Source organism: Clupea harengus, chromosome 3 (assembly GCF_900700415.2).
Source record: "Clupea harengus chromosome 3, Ch_v2.0.2, whole genome shotgun sequence".
NCBI classification, from domain to species: domain Eukaryota; kingdom Metazoa; phylum Chordata; class Actinopteri; order Clupeiformes; family Clupeidae; genus Clupea; species Clupea harengus.
In genome coordinates, this window is record NC_045154.1 from 26914908 (window position 1) to 26941217 (window position 26310).

Consider the following 26310-nt stretch of genomic DNA (forward strand, 5'->3'; position numbering starts at 1 on the left):
GGAAATGGTTGGCATGGGTCTGCGCTCCTTAGCCTCTTTGCCTCACGCCTTTTCATGACTGACTCCTATTATATGGGCTCGTTTGAATTCAAACACAGACTTTACGCTGGCCTCACTGAACCATTGCAGTCAAAGAGAAAGACTTCAGAAGCCTAGCAACATGAACTGTTGCCACATCGGGCAGCCCTTGTGTGCCATTAGGCTGATGGACACAACAGAAACTGATGGATATCCATGCATCATTATCGACCAAACTACTGATGCGTGAAGGAAGACTTCCTTTATGCAAGTGTGCTGCGAACATGGTGTGTGCCCAGAGGCGACTGGAGCAGAAAAAAGGCCTCATATCACAAGGACCGCATACGTGACAAATGTGTGTTCTCGTGTCGGTAACCTAGCAACCCCTGCTGAGTCCCACGTAGCCCTCTGCTGACACACCTGCCTTGTTTTCCAACAGTGACTCGGCCAGTCACATGACTTGTTTTGACTATTTCCTGCGCGGACTGTTTGATTTTTTTTTTTGCCTTGGTCTTGTGATTTAACCAGTTCTGGCACCTCTCTCCCCGGCTCTTGTTCCACATCGGCAGGGGGCTTCCTCTCAACCTCTTTCGCTCTTCCTCTCCTCTTTTACTCTCTGTCTGTCTCTGTTTCCATTTCTCTCAGTCCGTCTCCCTGCATCTTTTTCTTGGCCCCTTAGGTCTGGCCCTCAGCACCGCGTTCTCTGTGGGTTTGCCTGACTTTCTTTGTGCATGCTTGTTTTCTCTTTCTGTCTGGTGTCCGTCTTTCACTCACTTTGTCTGGCCTGTTTCTTTAATCCTCTCTTCTGTTCCACGTTTCTCCATCTCACCATACCTCTTCTAGTCACCCTTCCCATGGTAGAATCATGTCCCTGTCTCTCTTTTTTTTATTCCACTTCTTTTTCTCATGCTTAAGTTTTAAGAGTTCTACACAGAGCTAGGAAGACATGGTGACGTGGTGCAGTCTGTGAGGTAACATAAACGTGTAGGAACTTCAGAGGCACCCCTTCTGCAGGTATTTAAACTGTCCAAAAAAAGGGAGTGCTAATCTAGGGACTGTCCATCAGCTGCATGGCCCTGTCAAACAAGAAACGTCTTTGAAGGATCCAGGCATCATATTGTAATACATTTACACGAACTTGACATCTAGCTGCACTAAAAATCTCTCTCTCTTTCTCTCTCCCTGTCTGTCTCTCTCCATGTGTGACTTCATTTTAATCCATGAATTCTAGGAAAACTGAAATTCCAGTGAGGTAAACAAAGTCAGAACCAAACCCTCATAATCATTGCACTTGGGCGAGAACGTCTCTCAAGTGCCCTTGGAAGCCTTTTTGTTTGCCTCTCTTCTGCCACCGATGGTTCTAATTAACAATGTTTTACATAAAATAATCATGATTTATTTCGATTGTGTTTACGAATTTGAGGTCACTGCATTTGAATAAAAAACATCTTCCATTCCATTCCTTTGTACAATGGCCTGAATTTGTCTGGAGAGCATGTAGTTCCTTCCCAGATGGGACCTGGGGGCATGGACCTCACATGAATGAGTATGATGCCATGCTGAAGTTGACCGGGAAACCTCTCGACGGACCTACAAATTACATGCAGTGGCTCTGTTCCCTGGCAATATGTTTTCAATCGCTCAATTCAGGGAGACTGAAGTTATGCTCACGTGTGGCCTGAACTTGAGCAAGTGTCTGCAGAGTTCAGGGAGCCGGTCCCTGGCACTAAGGACTCAAGGAGCCAGGACGCTGCATGATTGCTTCCATCCATACAGGGGTGGTCAACACACAATACTCACTGCTTTTCTCTGGCTTGCCCAGTTCAGGATGTGGAACCAATCTGTCCTCCAGAACCTGTGGAATCACTCCCTCTCCTAAACGTAAGGAAAATAGAATTGGGCTGAGCCTAAACACATTGGGTACGCCTGATAGACAGAGTATGATTAATTAGCTTTGCTCACTTCCAAGCAAGTACTTCATCTAGGGCTGTCAAGAAACAGCTGAACTTTAGCAGATCTGTCAAGAAACAGCTGAACTTAGCAGATCTGTTTTCTTCATTAGCAGTGATGATAAATACAGACTGTATTTTTAAGTTCTTAAAGGATTTTTCATCTCAACAGAGGACTTCAGATTTACTACCCTGTTTTAAAAAAGATGTTATGTCATAAGAGTTATCACATAAGAGATTATAGTTAATAAATAATAGGACAAGGCCTGTCAAGGGACTAGCTGTCAGATTCTGAAAAAAATTACATAATTGTCAGATTTCATACACAATTAAATAATTGGCAGACAGGCAGACACACACACACACACACACACACACACACACACACACACACACACACACACACACACACACACATTGCATATGTGGACTAGCACTAACAAATACCCCATATTGCTGATGGTAAATCAATTAACAACCAAAAACATACATGTACAGCAAAGGTACACACTGGAGAGCTGCCACACACAGTCCTATCATCATTACCAAAGCATGAAACTTGGTAAATGATCAAATTAAATTTTCATTCTGGAAAAAGATTGCTGATATTTGAACTCAATAGCCGATCTATTACACCCCCTCCTGAAGCAACATTGGAGCACCAGCGCCCCTTGTTGTTGATTGGCAGAAATAGTGTGTTACTCTGTCCGAGTCACTTAATTTGGTTCCCATTTTTTTGAGGTCATACACTGGATAGACCGCCAGAGGAACGTGAGGAGAATTTAACTGAATTTGATAAGTGTATTCCATTACAATCACGAATTAACCTTTAAGAAATGGAAGATGAATGATTGTCCTTTGACATTTATCCTACTAGTGGCCTTGATGTCACAAGGAGTTCTTCTTTACAATGGCTTTTTTTCTGCTATTTCCATGATACACCTGTAGTTATGTTAAGGCAAGAAAGGAATACCAGAAGCATAGACACAAACGAAGATGTGTTATAGCATGATATTGTTTTTTCTCTATAAGATAGATTTGTATTATTATAGAACACACTTCTTTTAAAATTACTCATTTGATTTAACAATGAATCACCTTTCCTGGGCGTCTTTCAATCTGGTTACTAACAATCCTTATGTGATTTGGACAAATCCTGTAGGTTACCCCTATACAGGCCAACTATTTATTACATCTATTGGAATTACAGAGATACAGACACGTGCGCCCCCAAAGTTCAACGAAGAGTACTGCAGTCAAACCAGGAAAAGTTACTTCCTTGTTATGATGTTTCCCCTTTCTTTTAAACCCACCAAACTACGGATAACGTTAAAGGGTTAACGTTTTAAGGAAGTTGCTTCATAACGGAAACCCCAGTTTCAGTCTACTCACCTATTCATTTCAGTAAAATTGTCCAGGGCGATTTAAATTTCACTGACAGTAGTGTAGGATACTCATCCACAAAAATATATATTTTAATGTAATGTAGCCTATTTTTATCTGTTGTAATATAATAGTAACATCGCCTAATTATTCAAATACAATTCGCAGTAAAATATTAAGTTGTATCCACTGAAAATGAGTAACAGTGTTACAACGTCGTCAACATTTGTTCGGAACCTCAGTCATGGCACACTTCGGAAACTGGCTGACTTCTTGGACCCTCTCGACACCTGGAAGACTATTCTCGTGGACATACAGAACAAATCCACGGGCAAGCTGAGATACACACAGTTACACCTAAAGTAAGTTTTCACATTTTGCCCAACTCATTGTCATTCTGTCATTTGGTCAACTTATTGCCACTCCGCTACACTGTAGTGTTTCTGTACATCAATGTCAGCTAATTGTGGTTCTTTAGGAGGTTCGAGGGATTGATAGTAAAAGGAAAAAGCCCCACCGTGGAGCTCCTTTACGACTGGGGCACAACCAACGTCACTGTAGGCGAATTGGTGGACATTTTAGTCAGACACAGGTTATTTGCCCCAGCTACTGTTCTTCTTCCCGGTGAGTTTGCTAGCATGGTGCCATGAAATGTATGATTTGTAACTAGTTCACATTTTTCAACTCAGTATTTTTGGTTTATTACTCTTGTATGTTTTCTAGAGGTGACTAGGCCAGTTGAAGCAGAAACAGCACTTGTAAGCCAGGACACAGTGGCCTTGGAAAGTACAAAGGAAATATCTGTTGATCCAGGTAACACATGATGATGTAATTTTTAGGTGTTAGCTTTTATGTTTTGTCTCTAACACATTATAATTTACGACAATTACGAGTTGGCATTACATCAGATTGATGCCAACAGGTTTTGAGAAGGCCTTTCTGACAACACATGCATCCATTCTTTATACTGTCAATCAATTTAGGTTTCTCCCTAAATCGGCTATAGCTGGCAGTAGTATTAGGATATCCAACGTTGTATTATTAATAAGAGCAGGTCCCTTTCCCTCAGGTTTCTGTAGGTTCTCCTACCATGAGCTCATGAGAATTACAGGGAACTGGGATGACCGGCCAACATCCATGGGAGGGAATAAACTAGGCGAAGGGGGCTTTGGCACTGTCTACAAAGGCTGCTTAAAGAACACACATGTGGCTGTGAAGAAACTCAACATAGTGAGTGCTCTTCTTGTTGTGTAGGGTGTCTAATGCAATTAATACCATCTGAATTTGTAAGATGATGAGATGTTGATGTTTACTTACTTCTTACTATTGCATTTTTGTTTCATTTAGTTGGATGACATCTCACTAGATGAGCTGCAGATTCAGTTTAATCAGGAGATTCAAGCTCTAATGGTGTAAGGCACCTTGATTCTCTTGTCTTGTAACTGGAGGAAAGTGGAGAAACCTTTTGTGTCTTGTAATATTCAGTAATTGGGTTATAAATTTAAGTAGATTTTGAAAATGTATATGTTTGAATTCTATAGGTTGAAGCATGATAATCTGGTAAACATGGTTGGATTTTCATGTGATAGTGAACATCCTTGTTTAGTGTATGCCTACATGCCTAATGGATCATTGCTGGATCGGTTGGCCTGCTTGGTAAGCAAACCACTGATAAGCTGAAAATCACAGAATACAAGTGATATAATGTGGCATATTCACAATCTGGTTTTCAGCTAATATGTTTTTTCCTCTTCTTAAGGATAATACCCCACCTCTCTCGTGGCATAAAAGGTGCATAATAGCTGCTGGAACAGCAAAGGGCCTGGAATTTCTGCACAGCAATCATCATGTACACAGAGATGTCAAAAGGTTTTTCTCTACTTACACTCTTACTTTTAACAGGTGTATGTAGCAGAGCATGTTTATGTGCCTCCGTCAATATAACCAGCTGCTGGCAACATTATTTACAAATGTATGTAATTGATTTGTTTTCCTCAGAAAACTGCTCAGTGCTAAATCTGTATTAACTAGGCAAAGGCATTAGTTCAACCTTATTAAATAGGCGTCTCTAAATATGACTTTAATTAACAGTCAGTAACTAGCACTTGATCTGAAATACTGTACTATTTGGCAGAAGACCACATGAAGTATGTATTAACCATGTGATATGATGAAGATACCGTAAATCCTCAAATAAAGACCGGGATTCAATTAGAGGCCGGGCTTCAGATAGTAGCCGGGGGCGTGGTCGATACGGACAAATAAAGGCTGGGCCCCGAATACAAGCCGGGGGTAAAAAAAGGTACCGGTAGCCTATTTTACTGTAGCCTACCAGCATCAGTCCATCAGCTCAAAGCAGACATCACAATTGAATTGAATACCTACACATTTGTGCGCTCCTGGTACCTACACATTTGCAAATCTTCTTTCCTAGACCACTTGAGCCAACCAAAAAAGTTTGTCTTGCTGAATGTCTGCCACATGCTCAGGTTAGTCAGGAACACCCTTGATGAAGGAGGGATGGTCATGGATATAGATGGTGGCAAAATCTATTGGCAGTATATAGCCACAGGAGAAAGAGGGGCTAAGGCTTGGAAACAAGCTCAAAGCTGCACACACACAATGACTCATCTTTTGCTGTCACCAATTTTGCCGCTCAAGCTCTTGGCTCTAGTGTTGCCGATACCATTGAGTATTGTTTTGATGTGCTCAAGCTGAAAGAGTTTAGGGTATCTGCTGAAACAATTACGTTTATCCGTCCATCTGATCGCCTTTTCGACATCCTCAACCCATTCAATACATGTGCCAAAGAATTTAAATCTGCCCTCCGTGCGAGAAACAAAGAAGCCTGCGGTCCATTTCTTTCTGATGCCTTTTAATACGTTTTTTCCATCTCAAGGATTCAAATGGACAGCCTATGCGTACCACACGCAAGAATTCTGGATTTGTTGGATTTCTTATGGCAATTGAAAGCATCAGAGGAATTTCCATGACTTTGTTGACAGTTGACTGCTAAAGTCAAAAATAATAAATTCTCTAAATGAATCTATTCTTTTTATAATGAATAAAGCTCAGTAAATGTACGAGGGGATTGTAAATGTACTAAGGGATTATGGTTTTTTTTTTCATTCTGGCAGCGCAAATATTTTGCTGGATGAGAAATTTGTGGCAAAGATTTCAGACTTTGGGTTGACACGAGCCTCAGCGAAGCACACGTCCTCCACAGTGATGACGGAGAAGGTGGTCGGGACAACAGCTTACATGGCACCAGAGGCCCTGAGGGGCGAGATCACCCCTAAGTCAGACATCTACAGCTTTGGAGTGGTACTCCTTCCATACCTTCTTTTTGCCAGTGTACAAACAAAAATACATGTGTGCCTTAGGAGAGACCTCTTAAGAATCACCACAGACCTTGTGCCCTGATGGTTGACAGTATATACCATGAACCTCATTGTACTGATTGTTGTTTTTTTGCTTTGGCAGGTGTTGTTGGAAATAATATCTGGACTCCCACCAGTTGATGAGGAACGTAAACCTAAATTTCTTGTAAGTCTCCAATTTAAACAATAAAACATATTCTTTAGCTAATTTGACAAGCATACTGTTATTGTTGCTATATTTCTGAATGGTGGCACTGTTTTTTGTGTGTGTGTGTAGAGCTTTAACATCTGGTCTTTTTCATGTCTTCTATGAATGAACCATATATGCAAATACCATAACCACAAGGGGATAATAATGTTTTTTTTTTGTGAATCCTTGATTAAAAGGGGTTCCATTGGCTGTGCAGCTTTCCACATGTTTTCTAATTGTTGATGACATCTTCACAGATGGAGGTGAAGGATGAGATTGAAGATGAGGAGATGGAACTGGAGGACCTGGTAGATAAGAAAATGGATAGCGTCGACTTGACCTCCTTGGAGAAGATCTTTGGCCTGGCTTGCCACTGTCTAAATGACAAGAAGCTCAAGCGACCAGGCATGGGAGAGGTAATGGATTTACTGTACAAAATCACAACCTCTAAACAGTTGGAAGCAACGCATGTTGCTGGCCTCAGCAAACCAACTAGTCAAAAAGGCTTGAGATCACACCTTTACTTTATCGTTCCGCTTCACACCCAACATTTCAGTTTGTGGATTGTTAATAAACAGATGTTTAGTAGAATGCTGAAATGTATGCAAGCTCCCTACTCTTATTTACTGTCGTAACTCCACAGCCCTGGACCTGAGTCATAGTGATGTGCATATTACTGTAATACTACTCCCCTTAGAGCTACTCCCATTTGATGTTTATTCAAGAATCTTCCCATCTGAGAATGTTTGGGAGTTTTCTGAGCCCAGTTGCTGTGCTGTGCCCTTGAGCTGGCCATTTCAGCGGAAGTTATTCAGCCGTCGCAGCTGTATTTTGCCTCAGAGCAAAACAAGGCAACCTGAGATATATCAGTGCATCCAGCTGGCTGCCCAGACTACTTGTCAGATGGGCTTTTTACTCCAGGGAGAAATATACGGAATGTTTGGCAACATACATTTAGTGTATATACAGAAGTCGTAATGACATAAGCACAGGTTTATGTAATGTTTAGACATAGTTAAGGATCCTTTACTCTGATGTGCAAGTCACTATTTGTTCTTTACAAAATTACACCTCTTTTTTGCAGGTGTTGAAAAAGCTGAAGGATGAGGTCATTGTGGACTGAAAAAGCCAGCAGGAGTTGAAAAAAAATATTATAAATATATATATTTTTTTAAATATATTATAAATATAAAGATATTAAGTGGTATAATGTAGCCTGTGTCATGGTGGCACATTCATTTTGTAAATAAAAATATACATTTTCAATGGTCATTCTAAAGTCACATTATTATGACTAAATGATTTTACAAAACAATGTACACAGGTAAACATTCTCTCCGTACATTTCAGATTTAAATATTTTATTTCCTTTTAAAAATACAACTGTTAAACAGAGAATGGCATACTTAATACCATACCTAAGACAGTTCCATCATTTCATGTAAGTGAGACATTAACTAGGACATGATCTGTTCCGTAGTGGTCTTACATCAGTAGGAGCATGTTCTTGAGACACCCCAAGTTCTATCTAGTGACCTCTTGCTACAGTGTGCATGCTTTGCACCCAGACTATTTGAAAGCTTGTGGTAGCTACAGCAACAAAGTTATCAATGATGTGAAATTGGAGCATTCACTGAAACAATAAATGCATGCAGTGACCATTTACAGAGAGATACCAGACAGACATGACTTTTTTCCCCACAAGAACACCATTTCTGTACAACACTTGCATAGAAAAATAAGTTTCTTGGCAGATGGGTCCATGTGTAAACCACAGTTATATCAAAACATGAGACTTATTCTTGTGTGTTATAAAAAAGAAAGGCTATGCATGGAAAATACTATGCATGACATCACACATTCCCTGTTTAATTCTGTGCTGTGTTGTGTTCTGGTGCTGCCGGTTGCAGTTAAGACATTTGATTGTAACTGAGGCCTTAGGTAGCATTTAAAAATATAAAAAGACATTTAAATGAATTGGAATGAGAAATGCTGGACATGGGCCCAAGGAAGATCACTCGCACTAGCGCACAATCACTTTTTGTTTTTAAAGTTAATACGTTTCAAGGTTTAATTGACGTTACGTAACAGCGTGGAACCTCTTGTTGACCATGCTCCAGCCTTCTAATAATTCAAGGAATGCTTATTTGGCTCACACGCTCAATCTGGATATGCTACAAGTGTGTGTGTTTATGTGTGTGTACAAACGGAAGGGTCACTTCCTGTGCGTGCATAGTTCAGCGTTGAGGGTGGATCTGTGTTTGGGTTTTAAAAAGAAAGAAAAAAAAATTATGGAGGTTCATGTTGAATGGGCCTTGTCTCCACCATCTGGAATGTTCCACTGTGGAGTGAGGAAGGGGTGGTGGGGTTGGGAGTGGGAGTGAGCAAGCGTCCGTCTGCCTAATCATCGCCGTCGTCATCTCCTGGCGGCCTGGTGATTCGGCGTACCCCCCTCTTACCAGCAGGACCCTTGGGCTTGGCAAACGCTTGCTTGTGGGCATGCTGCTTGGGGTGGACCTCCTCGTACAGGAAGTCTGCAGTCAGCTCGTCTCCGTTCTCAATCTCCAGCTGCAGAAAACCACAAAACTAAGTGTGAATTCACCAGTCATTTGCAGTTAGAGCCGCTGATAGCTTTTAGAGTTAGGCCTGAACCGAGAACTGCTTTAACACAGTAATCATTACAATAGGCTTATGGCCAGTACATTGTGGCACAAAGCACTTGGAATAATCTGAATAGCCTTGAGCAGGTCAACACCAATTCCAAACTGATGAAATGTTCTAAGTATGAGTGCCCTGGCATCGGTGATTTCCTTTCGCACACTTCCTTTATGAACACAAATATAAGATAGCTATGCATACTAATGAATGAAAGAATGAATGTCTTATCAATATACTTCATATGGAATGCACTTTAGTCCATCATCCAGCACGGCTTATGTTTAATGCCACAGAACCATCAATAAATGTATGACTAAGATTATGAAATGGCCCCCGAGAAGAACAAGGTATTTGCATACCCGCTATTGTGGATAGAAGGGTGGTCATCATCAGCAATGACACATAAGACAAAGTGATGCATGCATTGTGGTTCCAAAATAGCAGTGTGGCTAATTTTGGTTCCAACGAAGAGAAACTGACTGTTGACTTTCACCGCTGTCTTTCCTCAGGCAACTTATTTGTTTTTCACAGAAAGTTTAGGACTGTGTCATACTTCTAACACTCACCTTCTTTTCAATCTCAATATGAAGGTGGCTTTCAACCATGTCCACCAATGGGTTTTTGCAGCTGGAATAGAGCATTCTTTCTTTGATGCTGCAGCTGTAGCCAGGCATGGAGTAGATGAAGACTGAATATCAAAAGAAGGAAACGGGTGTCATGACTTGAATTTCCATATGCCCATAGTCCACACACATGAATATGCAGTGTCTCTTAACAAGTAGCAAACACAATCATATGCCCATAGTCCACACACAAGAATATGCAGTGTCTCTCTTAACAAGTAGCAAACACAATCATATGCCCATAGTCCACACACATGAATATGCAGTGTGTCTCTTAACAAGTAGCAAACACAATCATATGCCCATAGTCCCCACACATGAATATGCAGTGTGTCTCTTAACAAGTAGCAAACACAATCATATGCCCATAGTCCACACACAAGAATATGCGGTGTCTCTCTTAACAAGTAGCAAACACGATCATGTGGCCCTGAAACGTTCTACCTGGGCGACTTGAGTAAAACCAAATCCCTCACCTGTGGATTCCAAGTAGTCACCCTCGTGTGAGTGCTTGTACAGGAAGAAGTGATAGCGTGCAGAGTCCTTTGGAATCCTTTTTGGCAAGTCTTTGATTTCCGTTGGATCAGTGTGAGACAGTATTATGAGCTCCTTAGCAAAGTTGATTTCCTATTAATGAAAAGGTAATGAAAACAAATGTTATATTTCATCTTGGTCAACATGCTACAGTCTGGGTCATCTTCTCAGAGAGGGTGAGCTGTTAGAAGACAAATTAGCTAATGAACCACTCCCTGTTATGTACATACAATCAATCAATCCCAATATATACAGGGGTGTGTACGCCAGCCATTTCTTCTTTTTGCGTCCTGAAGATGGTAGCTAAGAAAAGAAGTGTGTGTGCTTAAATTAGGATGGTTAATTAGTGTGTGTGCTTAAATTAGGATTGTTACCGCAATTTACTGTGCTCAGACCAAGTGAGTGGAGAAAACAATCACAACAAGCCGAGCCTCCTTGGGTAGGTCCGTGGCATTTGAATAAGTTCGCCAGCTCAGTTTACCATTCATTGATTAAACAAAGAGAACAGTAAGCATATATTTGTGTTGTTTATGTCAGTATAAATATATCAATTATATTATTAATCAGCATTACTGATTATAATATTATACACATATAAATAATAGCATTAGGTGCTTAAAAAAGAGACCCCATTCAGAGCATCTAGTCGATTATCGGAGAGGCGCTCTCCTTTTGGTGCCCACTCAAGCACCACACCGTAGGCCAATCGACTAGAGGCACTGAATGGGGTGCTACGTCAGAGACCAGAAAAAGAGAGGTAAAACACTGACTTAGTCATTTTCTACACTTTATCTATTGGCGTAAACAGATGCAGGGGTATCTCTGTAGGGATCCTTTTTATGTTATCCTTTTACAAATATTTCCAAGCCGGTCAGGGGCTAAAGAAAATGATTTGCTCTGATGTGCTTGCTTGATCTATAGGATTCCATTGTACTGCTGTTTTGTGACTGCCAGTTTTAGCATTGAATCAATGCTGGACCGATTTAGAAAGTTTTTGTCCCTAGTGAAAATTTGGACCCAGCGAGATCTAAAAATAGGGCCAAGGCCCATGTTTACATTTAAGAAGAAACAAAAAAACCTGATTAATCGTGATTAAATTACAGCAAATTCTGCCATTAATTAGTTCAAGTTTGACAATTGACAGCACTAATATTTTCACATTCCAATCCACTAAAGTCACCGAAAGTACCTCCATTTGTTATGCAAGGAAGTGCATACAAAGGACACAGTTCTCCATTTTGGTCTGTGCCTGGCCCCTCGCACTCTCTCCAAGTGCATGCATGCAGCACTCATTCCACCCTATCGTCAAGAAATTCACATCTTGAATTATTTGGATGCCTGGTTAATATGTGCCCCTACTAAAGAAGGGACAAGGAGTTATACAGAAGTGGTGTTGGCACGCCTCCTCAAGCTAGGCCTGACACAGGGAGAAGAGTTCCCTCATGCCGTCCACAACAGTACAGTATTTGGCCCTGGTGCTAGACTCTGCCTCGATTAGAACCTGTTCGACTCTTTGGAGGCAGCTAGTGTTAAGTTAGACCTTGACCCAACTCTTGGGAGAAGGTAAAATCTTAGTGTGGTTGGCGGCTGTTAGGCCTGCTCCACATGAAACCGTTACAGCAGTGGTTCGCAACGAACAAGGTAACCCCTTATGAGAACATCCAGCGGATTTTGTAGCCTGACGCAAAATGCATTCCAGGCATAATCTGGTGGCTTTTCACAACAGCCTTCTGGGAGGGTGTTCTGCTGGACCAACAGGGCTTAAGGGAGACTGTAACAACAGATGCCTCCAAGGCAGGCTTGTCCAGTCGGGGGCCGAGGGGGACCTGCTGGGGAAGGGACCCGTGAATCAGCTGGAGCTGGAAGCTGTATGTGCCAAGCCTTGATTCACTTCCTTCCAGACCTGCAGAGCAGGAATGTCGTTGTTTGGACCGACAGCTCGACAGTCAAACCAATCCAATTGCAGACAATCCTAATTTAAGCATACAGACTTTTTGTAGCTACCATCTTCAGGAGGCAAAAAAGAGAAATTGATGGCATGCACATACCTGTATATATCAAGATTGACTGCACGCAAGTAGCAGGGAGTGGTTAATTTGCTATTCTCTACCTCACAGATAACCCTCCGTTATCTATTAGTATAGAGCTGGACAACTTAATGTTTTGTTTTTTCCCCCTCTCAAAATAGATTCTGACAAAACACGTCTGAAAAATAAAATGACGCAAGAACCATTATTGCTGGTCATTCAGACCCTATAACCAAATGGAATCATGGTTCACTTACGAGCTGAACGTAGTTGACTTTCTTGTCCTTGAATTGTTCCAGTGCTTTCATGGCATCCCCATGCAAGGGGAAGGCTACACCCTGGAGGGTCTGCTGTTTGGTGTCCACGCCGATGTCAGATGTCACCTGAGGACAGCGGCAGAAGGCAGGTTTCATTTTACAGTGTATATGAGCATCAAGGTTTCACTTTACAGTGTATGTGAGCATCAACAAAATGCCACATTTCACACATAATAACACTTGCTCCTAATGACCGCTTCCAATTCAGTGCTGAAAATAGACAAGTGCTCAAATCAGTTGTGTAAATCGCCCCATAATCACAGATGTTGGCCGTGATGCCCTGCAGCCCAACATTTCAGACGTCTCTTCATCATAACAATACCACACAGGAAGGCTGCCTGTCTACATCATAACAATACCACATGTTTAACACAGGAAGGCTGTACCAATGTACTGTACTCTTCATCATAACAATACCACATATTGGCTGCCTGTATATTTCACACTCAGCTGCTGATTGAGACCTTCAATGACACACTGATTGAGTCCTTCACTGGCGGGGGCACTTCACCCCCTCAAATAAGCAGTCTCAGAGGACAGTGACGAGACTAATGTGAGTGGCACAGTTACTCTGAACTCATAGAATGATGTTAAGTCAACAGAGAGCAGCAGACATTCTGGGAGAAGTGCAACATTACTTCCTGTTTGTATTTCTCGATCTGAAAAAAAAAAAATGACCCATGCCTGCTCGTCATAGAACTTCCTTTTATGGTAAGGTGTAGGAGCAGAGCAGAGCAGAGCTTGCTAGTGTGAAAGACAGCCTTATGTGAAGCAATATGCAGTTGGTCATCTAAGCAGAGAAAATCAAGCTACTTAAACAGCAATCACAACCACAGATACTCAATACAACATTTTCTCACTTCTTGACAAAACTGAATCAAAACTGGAGGGCAAAAAAAAAATTACGAAACAATAGTGATAACAAATCCATCAGCATACAGAATCAGCCTACTTTGATACTTGTATAGTTTTAAACTTTGATAGTTATAAAGATACCGGTATCAACTGTGTGACTTTCTCGAATTCAGCCCAATTCATTATCAACTTTGAAATGCTCTTTGAGCTAGTTAGCCTGAGGGTGTTTTCACACAAACACACACCCATCCCCACCCCTTTGTTCAGATTTTATCAGATTGACCACATTATGCGGCCATTGTGTGACAGCCCATAGCATTTTGTCCTTTTCAGCCTGCATGAATTTGAGATAAACTCGTCATTTTCAGAACAAGTGCTACCATGTCAACCTTTTGCACCCACATGTAGCATGATATCATCAAGAAATGGGGCTCTATCGAGTCTGTAAGTGTAGCCACATAATGTTCTGGGTGTTTGATGTGTGTCTGCGTGTGTACGTACTGAGCTGAGTTTGATCTGTCTCAGTTCCTCCTCAGCAGCAGTCAGAGGCAGAGGAGCGGCCTGGAAAGCCAGGTACTTCCTGTATCCACTGAGAGACACATCATCCTGCAAGGCAGACATTTCGTCTTTGTATTCACTCATTGCTTGTAAGACTACAGTCATTTGCTTAAGTTATAGCAAGCATTGAAACTATAGAAAAAAAGCCTTAGAGACACAGCAGATATAATAACTTAAATAACATTAATCTTTGGCCATCAATGCAGGCAACTGTAACTAAGTAAGCAAACAAATTCATTGATAAATAAAGCAAGCAAGCTAACAAATACACAAATAAAGCAAACCTTAACGTTTCCAAACACCTCATCCTTGATGTGCGAACCACCAAACTCTTTTTTCAGTGTGGCCCTCGTAGCAGCATAGAGCATTTTATGTCGCACCTATTGTGTTAAACAAAGTAAACAAACAAACAAAGTCAGAAATTGCAATAATAGAGAGAAACCCACATATCATAACCTCAATACTGGTTACTTCACCAACAATTTCATGCTGAATATTATTTATAACAGAAGCTCTTTCATCACAGACTGAGTGCCTCTACACTGTGGTTGGCAGAACAAATGATCCCCAAATCTACTCTGCAGTGCAGTTATTCTCTATTCTCTTGTGCTTTAATTATTAATGTTCTGCCGTTGCTGCTTTAAGACAGTGTCAGTAACCCTTAACTGTAGAAATCTTTTGTAAATACCTCCCAGAAGAAACTGGATAAATGGAAATTTTCAGTATGCTGTAATAAGCTGCCTTCCTCGGAGCCAACATGCCTGAGCCTGTGATATCTTTGCATTCTGGGTAGGAATGTTTCCCCTTCAACTACAATGTTCACTGACTGCCTGAGGATTTATTTTGAGGTACAAAATCTGACACATTGACAAAATAATAAATACATTATTAAATAATAAATCTTACTGACTAAAATACATAATCAATAGAAAATGACAATATTGGACTAAATCTGTAAACACATTTAATCAAAATCTTCAATGAGGAACTCATCCTTATTCTATAATGATCATCATTTTCTCATCTAACTTGAATCTCAGTTTGCATTTAAAATGAAAGACTTACAGGGGATTGGTCAGGGGACCAGGCCATGAAGATCCACTCATAACCCTGACTGTTGGAAGAGTCCAGCCGGTAAAGGATGTAGCAGGGTAGGTCATTTTCTAACAGAGGTAGGATAGAGGAATCATACTCTTGGTCCCAGCTTTGAGCTGCTTGCTTGGATCCACCAACCACTAACTGCTCTGAAACACAAGCACACAAACACGCAAATATATCATGAATATTCACAGCTTGAAAAGTCTATAAGGTTCTAAACTGGCTCTAATATGTAGGGCAGGAAATTACTTAATTAGGTCACCACTATAGCCATAAGGTAGGGAAGTCTAGTATGGCTTTTGTCTGAATTATTACTACTATGTATAGTATGCTTTACTATTATTATTATTATTATAATTTTTCTTACCATTCTCAATCACAATTTTCAGCAGCCGATAGTCCCCATTCCTGGCACTGGCAAATAATTCTTTCACATCATCAGCAGCTATACAGACAGAGGAGAGATTATTTCAACTGTGGTATGGCATTATTTTAGGTCAAAAGTTCGAGCAAACAAGCTCTGCTGGCGTTTTCAATACAATGACAGGTCAAGTGGCTCGGAGCGTATGTGCATAGCCCAGGGTGTATGAAGGCTCTGTGGCAAATGAAAGAATGAACGCGAAGGCAGCATGACCACACTTCTTGTGCGTCAGCATGACACAAATTTCAATTCGAAAAAATAAATTCAGCAACACATAAACACACTTGCCATGCTAGCCTCAGCATTACTGCACTCGAGCGATTACACTGCTCTTAGACTCGCCCTGGATTTTTTTGTATGTCACGAGTGTGTCTGTCACATCATGAACCTACCACTAACAAACACATTTTAACGTTACTTATGGGCTGCCATGTATCGAACATATTTATGCAAGGGAGCCTGAATCAATTGATGGGATTGTGCAAGATGATACAAATGAAAAAAAAAAAAAAAAAAACATGTATTGTAAGATACCGACACTGCCACTGTTAAAGAATGTATAAGAGATTTGATTGATTTACATACAAAAGAGGAGTGTTGAACTTTGCAGTCACCACGATACACCCAAACCATTTTTTTTTAGAGCAGACAGCCAGCCAGCTGTGAGCTGTGAAGGCGTTGCCCGTTCTAACATCTTACTGCATGAAATGGCTTGGGCACGAGACTGCAACCTGCCGAGGTCTGTCGATTTGAAACCGTCAGGTAGCCATAGTATGCACTGAAATTTCAGTAAGCTGCTAAACGCGATAATATTTTGAATACGAATCGCATGAACTCGACAATGACCCGCTTCTTATAATAATAACAAGAAGTAGCATCCTGACAATGAATCAGCGTTGACTCACTAAAGGGACACGCAGGTTAACGTTAACAGAATGAGTGATATGCATAGCAATAGCAACAGCAGGTTTTCATTGAGTGTTTCTTCAGTTAATAGTTAACGTAACTTCGACGACAAAAAGGACAAAGCGGTTTCACCAATACCAACGTGCAAGAAAACACAAAAGCTAGGTCAAAATTTCAAGAACACATACCTTCAATACCCGTTTGATGAGACATTATTCCTTCGGATTCCGCGGCTGGGCAGAAAAGGCTAGTCAGGAAGAAGGAAATGGGACTACAGTAACATGACTTGTTCGTCTAATCTGACGTCATCAACCCGCAGCATGAAGGGGCATGTTCGCATGTACAGGAGATGCGCATTCGGGTTGTGTGTTTACATTCTAAGTAGGCCCCAAGTTCAGAGACTGAAATGTACTTAAATCAGTAGTTTAATCTAGAAGTGTAGCCGGATGAGAAATATGGTCCAAATCCTACCTCTCTCTTTGGTGTGCTTGGCAGCAGTCTACGGAATAGTCCATTTTATGGTTTGTTAAGACAAAATTGGCTGTAGATTAACCCAGAAAGGGAGATTTATTAGATAGGCTAGTCATTTTGCAGACTACTTCTATGTGGCTCTGCCACAAGTCTCATAATAAATCATATCACAATGTTCCATATCGTAAATCCCAGCATGTGCCATGCTTAGAGGTGTGTAGGCTATTACAAATATATGCTATCATTATCAGAATTGTATTATTATCTAAAATTTCCCAAAAAAAATTGTACGCTTAGGGCTTTCTGGATTTGTGTAGCCTATAGCCCATATGCTTAGTGAAAATCTATATCATAAAACCGCTCAAAAGGGGATTAATTCATGAGTAAGCTTAAGCACCCTATTTGCAAATAAGATAAATAATACTATCCTACAGGAACGGCAGAGCGTTTGGAAGCTTCGATTATTTGTTTCACGACACTGCACTGATGGTATGCGCCTGCTGCCGCGGGGAGTTGCACCCATCAGCACCACTTCTCTCACAGCCATACATAGCCGACCAGACGCCCCATCGTGTTGAGCTGACAAAGCAGCGCTTTGCCTCGCTGGCCCGGCTGCCGCTGGATGGACTGTATCGCACAATGGCAGAGGATTTCGGGGGTGCCCCTGTCTCAGCTGCAACAACAACAGGATCCACGTCTAATGTCGCTACGCTGTTTTCTCCCCTCTTCGTCATGATGAGCAGAGCGCCGCTGTCGGCTCGCCGGGCTTGATGAAGCGGCGTGGGAGCACAGGGCTTGAGGTCCAGTTGAAGACATTTGAGGGGTTACGCACAGCGGCGTGGAGCAGGGTATGTAAGCATGTGAGCTATGTGTGTTTGTTTACATGAATTCGACGTGTTTTCATGCTTTTTTAGGCTATTTCAAAAACGCACAGCGGTGTCTTGCATCAGATGATGCATCGGATTTTTTGTGGTGTAATCAGATAGCCCATTCCTGAACGGAGGTGCCTCGCAATTCTATGGATTAAGTGTAATTTGAGATGAAAGTGGTTGGCTACTAATACACGAAATAATACACTATCTTGCATTCACCAAGTCAGTGGAAATGAGCGTGTCTTGATATAATTGATTTAATAACGCAGTAGTTCAGCCACTGTTTTGCTTTCCCTTTTGCTGTTCCCGAAATCGCTAGAAAAAGACTCATAAATGACTACACCACACTGCCAAACCGATTGTTTCCTGTAATACATTTGAACAAGCCTTTCCTCATTGGTCAGTGTGTGGACGAGAAGGAGTGTTAAGGTGGTACGATGTTAACCACAGGCATGTAAAACGGAAATGTATTTAGGGAATTATTAACGCTATATCATTTTATATTATTCTGTTGATCCTGCTACCAATTCAGTATACAATATTCCTCCTTGTAGCCCATTCCTGTAGTATTGCGCGAATGTGACATACGGTTGAAGACGAGATCCCAATGGCATGAACAGCAACACTGTACACCCCTTTCAGTTCTATTTCTGGGGCCCTTACATCACAGACCATTCCCACAGACGGTGCTCTAAACGAGCACTGTGTCAAAAGGAGATCAGGACAGGGCAGCATTTCCAGTCAGAGGATTTAATAAAAATAAATAAATAAATAAAACAAGAAAAACAGGAGCCAGCTGCCAGTAGGCTACATGACATGCTCACAGCACTGGTTCGAGGATGGGTTCAGTCCAAGAGAGAGGGACATAGGCTATGCAAGAAGGATAGGCTGGGGATTTTAAAGATTAGCACCCTCTGTGTAGCAGACTCACTTCCATCTTGTGTTAAACATGTGGTAAGTAGTTTGAAGGGTGTCGTGTTTATGTGCCATGGAGTTTCATTCCTCAGTGTTACTGGACATATGAAGTACCTCCTTTAATTGTATTTGTTCCAGAAGACCAGTGTCTTGCAAATTGTTTAAATACTATTCAATTCATCAATTTCTTACTCACTATGTCATTGTCATCATCACTATAACATTGTTTTTGTTGTAATGTCATTGAGACTAAACGCTATAGACACAAATTTGAATCTAGTCTGGGTGAGCCTATTTTATCACAGATTGGGGGAATAATTTACAGAAATGTATTCAGACGAAACATCAATGTTTTTAAAGTCAATTAGTATACCCAAACATAGATTTTGTTGATCTTCCTTGATCCTGTAAAACTATGTTTTTTGTGTCTCTGTTTGTCTAGGTGTCACACATACTGCATGGATTGTGTTTCTGGTCGATCATCCTGTCCTAAAGAAGCTTCCTCTTCCTCCACAGGTGGACAGTGGTCAGAGCTGATCAGGATGGAAATTGATGCCCGTTTCCGCTACTACTTTCAGCACCCGTGGTCTCGCCTTTTTGTGGCCTACCTGGTCACCTTTTGCAACTTCCTCATCTTTGCAGAGGACCCCATCTCGCACAGCCAAACGGAGGCGCACATGATCGTGGTGGGCAACTGTTTCTCCTTCGTCGTCAACAAATACCCTGGTGGCGGATGGAACGTCTTCAAAGTCATCATGTGGCTGCTAGCCATCATCACCGGCCTGTTTTTTGGAAAATTCTTCTTTCACAGGCGGCTGTTCGGTACGTCACATATGCCCAATACACAGCATGCAATTCACAGCATGCTATTCCATTCGCTCACTTCGTCAGTGAGGGATAGATTAATGGTGGCACAAGTTACCTCATCCCATCTCAGTGTTAGATTCACATCCTTACTGTACAATGCCCTCCCTATTAATAGGAGTGTGATCTGGGGGAATCTGATAGAAAGAGGTCTACTGAATATCTACATTTAATTTACAGAATGTGTTGCAGTTACATCTCTGGTTACAGTGTTGGCTTCATATCAGCAGTGGCTTAGGGCACATTGCCTCTCCCCCTCAAAAAATGATAACCACTCAGATAACAGAAGATAACCATCTTAAGTACCTTAATTGCACATGAGAATATCCCACAAAATATAGGCTATTACATTTAGCGTAGCACAGCGGTTTTAGGGCACATATATTCGTAAACATTACCTTTGTAGAAACCATACCAATTTCTACTGGTTTGAGACATTTCTACTTGCATCTCATTTCAACTGAAATTAACCACTACCAATGCATAAACACCCCAAGACCTTTTGTTGTTTGAGTGTCAGTTCCATGTTTTTAGTGCCAGTCCATGTTTTGCTTGTCTTTTTTTGTTTTTAGTGTCAGTCCATGTTTAACTTGTCTGAATTTAGTTATTGTTGGCTTGCATACCCATGTTGGGAAGTTATCTATTATTAACCAGGTCGTGGTGTGTGTGTGCGATCTTTCCAGAGTTTGTCTCTGAGGAGCCTGGGTAGAGACAGAGGAGTGGAGCGTGATCTCCAGCAGGCTCTTCTTAATTATAGCATAGGGCCAGGATCTTTCCATGTGGCAGAGGGCCTTGATGACTACACCCTTCTACCATAATGTTACACGTGATGTATTCTAATGTCAGCTTTTTATAGCAAGAGTTTAGTTTAGCCACTCTCATTAACTCTTAGTTCACTCTAAATAATTGTGACACAAGATGAAAACAGCACTGCTTAAAAGCATTTATGTTTGTGTAGAAAAACATAATGTGTTTAGCCAACACAGAAATCCTACCAAGGGGCATACACGATTAGCATCTTTGTTTATGCTAGTGGTTGTCATCTGTTTAACATGCAGCATAGCAAAATCAAATCAGAAAGTTATTCATATTTTTGTTGTTATTTATTTTAGGCAGTTTAATGGCAATGCATTACATTAACATCTGTGAACAGCTTTTTCAGATGTGAGGTTAGATGGTTTTAGGTGGTTATGTATGTATCTCGTATGCCTAGGAGGGGTAGAATAGTGCACTGGAGTAGAAGTCCATCAGCAGTGCCGAATGGCGGTAGAGAAGAGGAGAGAGCTTCTAGTGTAACCAGGTGATGCTAATACACACCACTTTGATGCCAGTATGTTTTAGTACTGAGACCAGGGGGAACAGATGGTTTTTAAGGGTTTGAGAGAGAGAGATAGATAAATAGACAGAGAGAGAGGAGAGAAAGGGGGAGGGAGCAGGAGGAGAAAGAGAGAGAGATTGAGGGAGAAAGAGAGATTGAGGGAGAGGAGATTCAAACTATCATTTAGCAATGCTCTTATATAATCCTAAAATAGGATTTAGGGAGAGTGCAGGGCAGCCCACTCTGAGCATGCAGAGAAATGTCATCCATAATGCATCATTAAGGCAAACCCAGGCCCAGTGTGCAAGGCTCCCTTCAGTCAAGCACAGCTGCTATCTCCACTTCACTGGCGCCAAGTTGTCCTTCTTTATATAACATTTCTATTATAAAACAAATAATCTAGAGTGACGGCTCTAGACCGCAAACATTTTAGGAGTTTGAAAACTCACCTACAAACAAGCAAATTGCATTGTGTATTTTAGCATAGCATTATAACTCTAATTGTCCATTTAGCCAATTCTTCATCAAACGTGACTTACGATACAGGTTAGGCATACATGTTTCATCAGTAGACCCCTATGCGTGTTCCCTGGCTCTCATCCCTTTAGTGGTGTTAAGACCTTCCTCCACCAGCTGAGGTTTCATAACATGCTCATGGTGGGATTTGTTTAAAGCTCTTCTGACTTGGATCATTTTAAATAATGAGGTGTTGGTAACCATTTCTCAGGGTCTATTCAAGCACTGGAATTTTTAGCCGCCTCACTAAAGCAAGATTATGACACACATGCCTAAGATTTGCATAGATGCTCAACTGGATTTGAAATTGTAAATAATTTTGGCAGCTTGTTGTTTGGCTGTCTGACACATTGCCTGCATCATTTATGATGACCCAGAACATTCCAACACTCACAACCACTCATTTTTACGGTGAATTACATCATTCCTCCCCTCTGACATTGTCCCCTTGCTTACTAGGAGATTTTGATATATATTTTTGTCTTGTGTGCTCTGGAATTTGTCCATATTGCTTGCCTATGCAGCAGTTTACATTGTGGAAAATAATTACAGCAAAAATAGTTGTAAGCCTATATTTAGAGCTGTGTCCATTGCCAAAGTGTTTGATGGTGATACAGTGGCACTATCAATCATTAGAAAAGTATAAGGGACACTGTTGTTTTATGTCCAGCCATTGAGAACTGTATGAGCTGCAGTGGCTGTGGTCCTTTGGTCCAGGCTGAATAACCTAATGGCGTGGATATCTTTAGGACAACCAATGTGGCCGTGTGCACACAAACTGAGAGATGCAGACTGACAGGCAATGTGGGTTAAGACCAGCCTGGGGCTGTGTGGCAAACCTATGCTCTGTTGGCCCGCCACCCTGGGCTATGTGCGCCTCTATTGATTGGCTTGTCAGGGGGTGGCTGTCTTACAGCTTTATGTCCTGTGGTCGGATGAGCACGTCTTGTAAGTGGACAAGGACGCCTGGCCCAGTGCCTTTGAGGAGGAGATGGCGCTGTGGCAGTGGCTAACATGGTTTGACCTTCTGTTGTTGTCCAGCAAACACAGCTGCTAACAATTGCCTCCTATTTGAAGAAATCAGAAAAAAATAAACCACGTTGTAAGCACTCATATGCTTATGCCTTTACTATATGCTGTGTACAAATAAAATTCACGCTGGTGACCAGGTAATGTTGTTTCTTGTAGAAGCTGCAGACATTGGCTTACTTTGTGTCTGTTGGTTGCCTTTTCATGACATTTTTTACAGCTTTTCATAAGACGGCTTCAGTTGAGGTGAATGATCTTACTACTGTAGTGTTATTCATAGAGTATAGTCATGGGTGCTTCATAATTGCAACGTATTCTCGTGGGTTACACAGCGAGTGCACCGCGGACATGTTCATTTTTCATGGCTTAAAATATGTGCTAAAATTTTCCCATAGGAACTTCTAGCTCATGGCTTACATAATCTACTCAACCATTGAACCGCTCCGACTGGAATATGAAATTACTTTCTCACCCTGTTACCTTTAAGCAAAGAGCTGCAGGGTACCAGCACTAGGACAGGGGATGGTCTTGCATGTGAAGTTTCTGTGAGTTACTCCAGTGGCTTTGCGTATACTCTCTTCTCTCTTTTCAAAAGCAATGCTCAGACACACCTGAGAACTTCCTTGCTCCCCCTTTTAAACATTTGCGTGACGTCCTCTTTCATAGGGCCAAATCAAAGGAAAGGTTGGTGATGTGTTCTGTCAGGGATCCATCAGGCCGTCTCAGTGCCGTTCTTCAAGCACGTTCCGCCTTGTCAGCCAGTTGTCTTTTGGTTCTAGCCTCGGGGGCACCATCTGGGTTCTGTCGCATTCGTTTACAGTGGGCTCGGGAAAAGGACAGAAGGCTGCCGTGCGTCTCAGGGGTCAGCGTCCTTCTGTGAGAATGACTGAGTGTCCAGTGTCCCTGCTCTCTGTCAGTGCTGGTCTCCTAACCTTTGTTTGTGTGTTTTTAAAATGTATGTGTCTTATGGGTAACTTGTCACTGTCACTGTACTGCAGAGTTATTTGGCTCTATGTGACTCAGTGGGATCCCAGTCTTTTTTCCTTAGATGAGACGTTGAGAGAGGGACTTTTCTCCCCAGCCTTAGACTTTGGTCACTACAAGTTGTTGTTGGCAGTAGCGCTGTTCCGTGATGGTCATGTCCATGTATTCGGGCCAGTTATTGTTTGTTTTCTATTCAAGTGGCAAGGGAATAAGTAAGGAGCTGTTCACTTGTGAGGTATAAATGGTTGGAGCGGTAGTCTGGCTCTGAGTTAAGATAAAGCCCCACGTTTTTCCGTAAGCCTGGCAGAAAGGCAAACAGGAGAAGGAGGGCAAACAAAGGCCTTGTTGACTTATCAATGCAGTTCTTTATTTTGATTTTGAGGGAGTGATGAATGGTAGCGCCAGTTCTCTGCTGTTGTCCTCATCGCGGTCATAAATAGCTGTGCGAGGCGTCAGCAGATGGGCCTTGACCGTGTCTGTCCTGCTTGTCTCGTACTCATCTCCCCCGGCCGCGTCCCCTCGGAGTGTGCTGTAAATACCCCTGTTTCCCAGAGGAGCCTGCAGCCGCAGTGACACCTCTTCCTGATTTATCTCTGTAGCTCCGGGTTACTGGGACTCCTCTCTACTGCCCTCCAGAGGCAGGACCACTCTGCAGGCCTGTCCCCACCCAGGGGCTGGGGGGTGGTGATTGGGGGTTGGGGGTTGGGGTGCAGTGTCCAGCACAGCCGGATCTGCCTCATCCTCACTGGGCCCTTAGGGGAAAGATGGACGCACTACTCGCCTTATGTTGCATGCTAAGCTTTACTGTAGCCATATGTTTACGGACACCTCGTTGCCTAATATAGCACAAAGTGTAGGAGCAAGGCTGCTACCGTGGTCAAATGTGTTCACCTGTCATGTTAGTACATTTATGAATACATTTCCAAAACAGATCAAGGGCAATGAGTCACATTTTATGTAATATTTTATGTAAGTTTACAGGAAACACGATTATTTGTGTGTTTCACCAAAACTTGTAGTCTTAATAGGTTCAATAGTGTTAAACATCTCTTGACATGGCATAGCATATGAGAATAAAAAATGGTTTTCTTTACATTATTATCATATTGCCAGTTTGAGAAAGCATTCCTTGAAAAATGTTTGTGCTTCTTATACCTTACTGAGTTCTTTGGCAAGAGGATATTTGATTTGGCAACACCAAATTCATTCGTTCATACAATTCTTTTGTATTTATGTGATATGAGTTTGTCTTGTTCGTATTTGAATCACTTCTCCCTTTTATCAGAAAGATCACACAGCATCTCTGCACAAAGAAGAGGCATTTCTGTGCAGAACATGAAAGAGTGCATGTTCTTCTCCCTTGGACCAATAGAACACTCTGAACCTCCACTTTGAGGGCTTCATCAGCCTTCAACCCCCACCTTCCTGCTGGCTCGGCTACGGAGCCCGATGGGAGGTCCCTCCTCCTCCTCTCCCTGATCTCCCTCTCCCGAGGCTCTGTAGCCTCTTCTGGAAGCGTTCGCTGGCCAGGATGTAGAGTATGGGGTCCAGGCAGCTGCTGACGCTGCACAAGGCCTCCAGGAACTCATAGGCGGCGTACAGCACGCCGGTGTTGGCCGATGTCACCAGGCCACGCACACGCAGGAACACCAGTGTCACGATCATGACGTGGTATGGCAAAAAGGACACCACAAACACCAGCAGCGCTGCCGTTATGAGCAGAAGCGGCTTGCCCTTAGCTAAGCGCATCCGCTTCTGGCTCCGCCACCCGGACATCCTGCGGATCACCCGCACAGTGCCCGCATAGAAGCCCAGCATGGCTGCAAAGGGCAGGACAAAGCCCACAAGCGTGCGCACCAGCGAGATGCTCTTGACGTATTCGAAGGGGCCCTGGATGTGGTCCATGCAGACGGTGACGTTGCCGGGCCGCCGCACGCCAAACGTCACGAACAGGTCCGGGATGGAGCCCAGCAGCAACAGGACCCAGGCCACGCCGGAACAGAGCCGCGCCCGGCCCACGTCCCACCAGCCCAGGGAGCTGATTGGGTGCACCGTCCCCACGTAACGGTCGAAGCTGACCAGCGTCAGGAAGAAGATGCTGCCATAGATGTTGACGTTGAAGGAGACCTTCTTAAGCTGGCAGAAGATGTGGATGCCTCGCAGATAGGGCCGCTGCAGGGTGAAGTAGATGTTGAAGGGCAGCATGAGTATCCAGGCTGAGTCGCACAGCGCCAGGTTCAGCAGGAACACGGTGCCTGGCGAGGCCGTCTTGCGGAAGCAGCTGAAGGCCAGCAGGGCGGCGATGTTGCCCACAATGCCCACAGGTATCGCGATAGAGAAGAGTACTAGCAGGAAGTAGCAGTACCACTGGCCACTCACAAACTGGCTGCAGAAGGGAGAAGAGTCATTCAGAAACTCCAGAAA

The 26310-nt window shown here is 42.5% G+C and overlaps 3 protein-coding genes across 8 annotated transcripts in view; 2 read left to right on the plus strand and 1 right to left on the minus strand.

Annotated features, from left to right (window-relative positions):
* The first annotated feature begins 3281 nt into the window (after window positions 1-3281).
* On the plus strand, window positions 3282-8186 carry irak4 (interleukin-1 receptor-associated kinase 4). 3 transcript variants are annotated; one of them, XM_031565212.2, is made up of 11 exons: window positions 3282-3712; window positions 3829-3974; window positions 4074-4163; window positions 4405-4580; window positions 4698-4762; window positions 4892-4910; window positions 5110-5219; window positions 6488-6674; window positions 6834-6896; window positions 7178-7336; window positions 8005-8186. In XM_031565212.2, exons 1-11 carry the CDS (start codon window positions 3546-3548, stop codon window positions 8041-8043), a joined length of 1221 nt encoding a protein of 406 aa, XP_031421072.1. In that variant the 5' UTR covers window positions 3282-3545; the 3' UTR covers window positions 8044-8186. The 3 variants fall into 3 exon arrangements, with proteins under 3 accessions (XP_031421072.1, XP_012692813.2, XP_042563303.1); XM_012837359.3 differs by having other exon boundaries at window positions 3284-3712; window positions 4892-5006; XM_042707369.1 differs by having other exon boundaries at window positions 3287-3712; window positions 4420-4580; window positions 4892-5006.
* Window positions 8187-8260: 74 nt separating this feature from the next.
* On the minus strand, window positions 8261-17376 carry LOC105908799 (twinfilin-1-like). The gene is made up of 9 exons (XM_012837361.3): window positions 17106-17376; window positions 15958-16035; window positions 15558-15736; window positions 14777-14872; window positions 14436-14540; window positions 13020-13145; window positions 10678-10828; window positions 10145-10266; window positions 8261-9488 (listed from the first exon to the last, which is right to left on the minus strand). Exons 1-9 carry the CDS (start codon window positions 17128-17130, stop codon window positions 9321-9323), a joined length of 1050 nt encoding a protein of 349 aa, XP_012692815.1. The 5' UTR covers window positions 17131-17376; the 3' UTR covers window positions 8261-9320.
* Window positions 17358-26310, plus strand: part of tmem117 (transmembrane protein 117) — a 35725-nt gene continuing 26772 nt past the window's right edge. Inside the window, exons 1-3 of one of the 4 annotated variants that reach the window (XM_031565210.1) lie at window positions 17358-17438; window positions 17823-18236; window positions 19618-19997. In XM_031565210.1, coding sequence (XP_031421070.1) covers window positions 19634-19997 — 364 coding nt within the window. In that variant the 5' untranslated portion in view covers window positions 17358-17438; window positions 17823-18236; window positions 19618-19633. Of the gene's footprint in view, window positions 17439-17822; window positions 18237-18469; window positions 19215-19617; window positions 19998-26310 lie in introns of those variants that run through there. The other 3 variants (XM_012837343.2, XM_031565209.2, XM_031565211.2) reach the window with 3 other exon arrangements.